The sequence below is a fragment of the Perognathus longimembris genome, chromosome 7, assembly GCF_023159225.1.
Source record: "Perognathus longimembris pacificus isolate PPM17 chromosome 7, ASM2315922v1, whole genome shotgun sequence".
In the NCBI taxonomy this organism is placed as follows: domain Eukaryota; kingdom Metazoa; phylum Chordata; class Mammalia; order Rodentia; family Heteromyidae; genus Perognathus; species Perognathus longimembris.
In genome coordinates this window covers 40034860-40037768 of record NC_063167.1, presented here as the reverse complement: position 1 = coordinate 40037768, position 2909 = coordinate 40034860, and the positions used below count along the sequence as shown (strand labels likewise).

Sequence of the window (2909 nt, the reverse complement as noted above, 5' to 3'; positions counted from 1 at the left end):
GCTCCGGCTGGTTAAGGGCTCAGAGTTGCACTGAGTGTGGTTGAGGCGGCGAGGCGGGAGTGGAGGTGCGCGGACTCAGGCAGGCAGACAGAAGGACAGACTCCGCCAGCCAGGACGGCAGTGGAGTCCGACCTGCACATTGGCCTTTCTTTGCCATTTTCTCATCAACTGTTTAGAGCCGGCGCCTGTGGCTCCCGCGCTGGTGTTTTGAGGGAGCGCCTGAAGATCCCCTTCTCCTGTTACCCCCCGGAGGACGGCCCCGTCGGCCGAGCGCGGCTGACAGCGCGGAGAGCCCCGACTGCCCGCGCGGAGACGCCGACGAGCGGCTGCGGCAGTCAGCAACTTTCCCGACCCGGAGGGACCGGAGAGAGGACAAGTGGCTCCGAGTCCCAAACTTTTGCAAACCTCTTTTTCCTGCGCCAGAGGCGGCCGCGGAGGCCATAAAGAGAAGGCAGCGAGCGACCGAGGGAGAGAAGGGACCCGAGCTCCGCTTGGCGCGCACCGGTTGCTGAACTTGGGCGAGCTCGAGCCGCGGTCGCCGCGCGTCCCCCTCCCCCTTTCAGTGGAGGAGGGGACCGTCGTCCGAGCCCGGGGGGGCGGCCGAGACCCGCTGCCGGCCGTCGCTGCGGGGGCTTGGCGCCGAGCTGCGCCGCGGGAGAACCGCTGCTGCCGGGGAAGGCGCGATCGTCCGCGGGCTCCGGGGATCCGGAGCGCTCAGTGAGTGACCGCGACTTTTCAAAGCTGGGCAGCGCGCGCGCGCGAGCGGACAAGTAAGAGTGCGGGCGGCGTCTTAACCCTGTGCTCCCCGGGGCGAGCGGGGCAGGCGGGCGCGGGGGGGGGAGGCCAGCCCGCGGGAGCGCGCGCGCTTAGACAAAACTTTCCTGCCGAAGGAACCCGGGGCCAGCGCGCTGTGGGGCCCCCGAAACTTCTGCTCACCGGCCAGGCTAACCCGACGTGAAGTGACGGACTGTTCTATGACTGCAAAGATGGAAACGACCTTCTACGACGATGCCCTCAATGCCTCGTTCCTCCAGTCCGAGAGTGGCGCCTATGGCTACAGTAACCCCAAGATCCTGAAACAGAGCATGACCCTGAACCTGGCCGACCCGGTGGGCAGCCTGAAGCCGCACCTCCGGGCCAAGAACTCGGACCTCCTCACCTCGCCCGACGTGGGTCTGCTCAAGTTGGCGTCGCCCGAGCTGGAGCGCCTGATCATCCAGTCCAGCAACGGGCACATCACCACCACGCCGACCCCCACTCAGTTCTTGTGCCCCAAGAATGTGACTGATGAGCAGGAGGGCTTCGCCGAGGGCTTCGTGCGCGCGCTGGCCGAACTGCACAGCCAGAACACGCTGCCCAGCGTCACGTCGGCGGCCCAGCCGGTCAACGGGGCAGGCATGGTGGCCCCCGCGGTGGCCTCGGTGGCGGGCGGCAGCGGCAGTGGCGGCTTCGGCGCCAGCCTGCACAGCGAGCCGCCCGTGTACGCCAACCTCAGCAACTTCAATCCCGGCGCGCTGAGCAGCGGCGGCGGGGCGCCCTCCTACGGTGCGGCGGGCCTGGCCTTTCCCGCGCAGCCCCAGCAGCAGCCCCCGCCGCCGCCGCCGCAGCCCCACCACCTGCCCCAGCAGATCCCAGTGCAGCATCCGCGGCTGCAGGCCCTGAAGGAGGAGCCGCAGACCGTGCCCGAGATGCCCGGCGAGACGCCGCCCCTGTCCCCCATCGACATGGAGTCCCAGGAGCGGATCAAAGCGGAGAGGAAACGCATGAGGAACCGCATCGCCGCCTCCAAGTGCCGGAAAAGGAAGCTGGAGAGGATCGCCCGGCTGGAGGAAAAAGTGAAAACCTTGAAAGCGCAGAACTCTGAGCTGGCGTCCACGGCCAACATGCTCAGGGAACAGGTGGCACAGCTTAAACAGAAAGTCATGAACCACGTTAACAGCGGGTGCCAGCTCATGCTCACGCAGCAATTGCAAACGTTTTGAGGAGAGACTCTTGGGGCTTAGGGGACAACGGAGAGCAAATAATACAGAGACCGATTTGAGAACTTGACAGGTTGCGCCAGAGAGAGAGAGAGAGAGAGGTGTCCGAGGACTAAAGCCAAGGGTATCCAAGTTGGACTGGGCTGCGTCCTGACGGCGCCCCCAGTGTGCACGAGTGGGAAGGACTTGGCGCGCCTTGCCTTGGCACTGAGCCAGGGAGCTGCCGCCTGCGGGCTGCCCCGCTTTGCGGACGGGCTGTCCCCGCGCGAGCAGAAAGATAGACTTTTAACATTGACCAAGAACTGCATGGACCTAACATTCGATCTCATTCAGTATTAAAGGGGGGCGGGGGGTTTCAAACTGCAATAGAGACTGTAGATTGCTTCTGTAGTACTCCTTAAGAACACAAAGCGGGGAGGGGAGGGAGGGGAGGCTGGAGGGAGGTTTATGAGAGCAAGGCTGCGCCTACCAATGAACTCCTGGCCTGCCTCATCCATGATGTATGTACATGTACATATTTTTTTTAATTTGATGAAAGCTGATTACTGTCAATAAACAGCTTCCCGCCTTTGTAAGTTATTTCATGTTTGTTTGTTTGGGTGTCCTGCCCAGTGTTGTTTGTAAATAAGAGATTTGGAGCACTCTGAGTTTACCATTTGTAATAAAATATATAATTTTTTTATGTTTTGTTTCTGAGAATTCCGGAAAGGATATTTAAGAAAATGCAATAAAATATTGAAAAGTACCCCCCAAAAAAACCTCTTTGCTGCATTATCTATAGATAAAATTATGTTAGATTTCAACAGAGTTGAAAGGGTTGAGTGTCAATTATGGCAGTGCCTCCTGCTATCAAGCAGTAAGAACTCTATTCTCCCTTAGGCTTTAGAAATAAATGCATCTGATGCTATCATAAGGTTACCCTCATCCCTT

The 2909-nt window shown here is 60.3% G+C and overlaps 1 protein-coding gene and 1 pseudogene across 1 annotated transcript; both read left to right on the top strand.

The window, feature by feature from the left end:
- Window positions 1-280: 280 nt before the first annotated feature.
- Window positions 281-958, top strand: LOC125355222 (annotated as a pseudogene).
- On the top strand, window positions 821-2661 carry Jun (Jun proto-oncogene, AP-1 transcription factor subunit). The gene has a single exon (XM_048351427.1). The coding sequence runs from the start codon at window positions 975-977 to the stop codon at window positions 1980-1982; it is 1008 nt and encodes a 335-aa protein (XP_048207384.1). The 5' UTR covers window positions 821-974; the 3' UTR covers window positions 1983-2661.
- The last annotated feature ends 248 nt before the right edge of the window (window positions 2662-2909 follow it).

Coding starts and splice junctions, on each gene's coding strand:
- Jun (XM_048351427.1), top strand. CDS start 975: ATGACTGCAAAGATGGAAACGACCTTCTACGACGATGCCCTCAATGCC.